We start from the raw sequence: 251 nt of genomic DNA on the forward strand, positions 1-251 counted from the left end.
ATCCACCAATTACTATCGATGCATCACAAGAGCAAGAAAAATCCACTTCTCAGATCGTCGTGCTGAACGGAGTGACGTCATGCCTCGACGCCTTGAGCCACGCCCTTTGCGACCCCGGTGACGTCATAATCACGCCCACCCCTGTGTACGCCCGCATGTTCACGGACGTCCACGATCGGGCGGGGGCGGAGGTGCTGCCCCTCGTCCTGCGTCAGGAGGTGAGCTCGAGCTTCCTTTTGTAGCGGTACGTA

The 251-nt window shown here is 58.6% G+C and overlaps 1 protein-coding gene across 1 annotated transcript in view; it reads left to right on the forward strand.

Moving 5' to 3' along the window:
- LOC119591567 (1-aminocyclopropane-1-carboxylate synthase-like protein 1) overlaps positions 1-251 on the forward strand; it is a gene marked incomplete at its 5' end in the record, with an annotated part of 5689 nt that overhangs the window by 872 nt on the left and 4566 nt on the right. Inside the window, 1 exon segment of the mRNA XM_037940328.1 lies at positions 54-218. Coding sequence (XP_037796256.1) covers positions 54-218 — 165 coding nt within the window.

The sequence above is a fragment of the Penaeus monodon genome, chromosome 28 (genome assembly GCF_015228065.2).
Source record: "Penaeus monodon isolate SGIC_2016 chromosome 28, NSTDA_Pmon_1, whole genome shotgun sequence".
NCBI lineage: Eukaryota > Metazoa > Arthropoda > Malacostraca > Decapoda > Penaeidae > Penaeus > Penaeus monodon.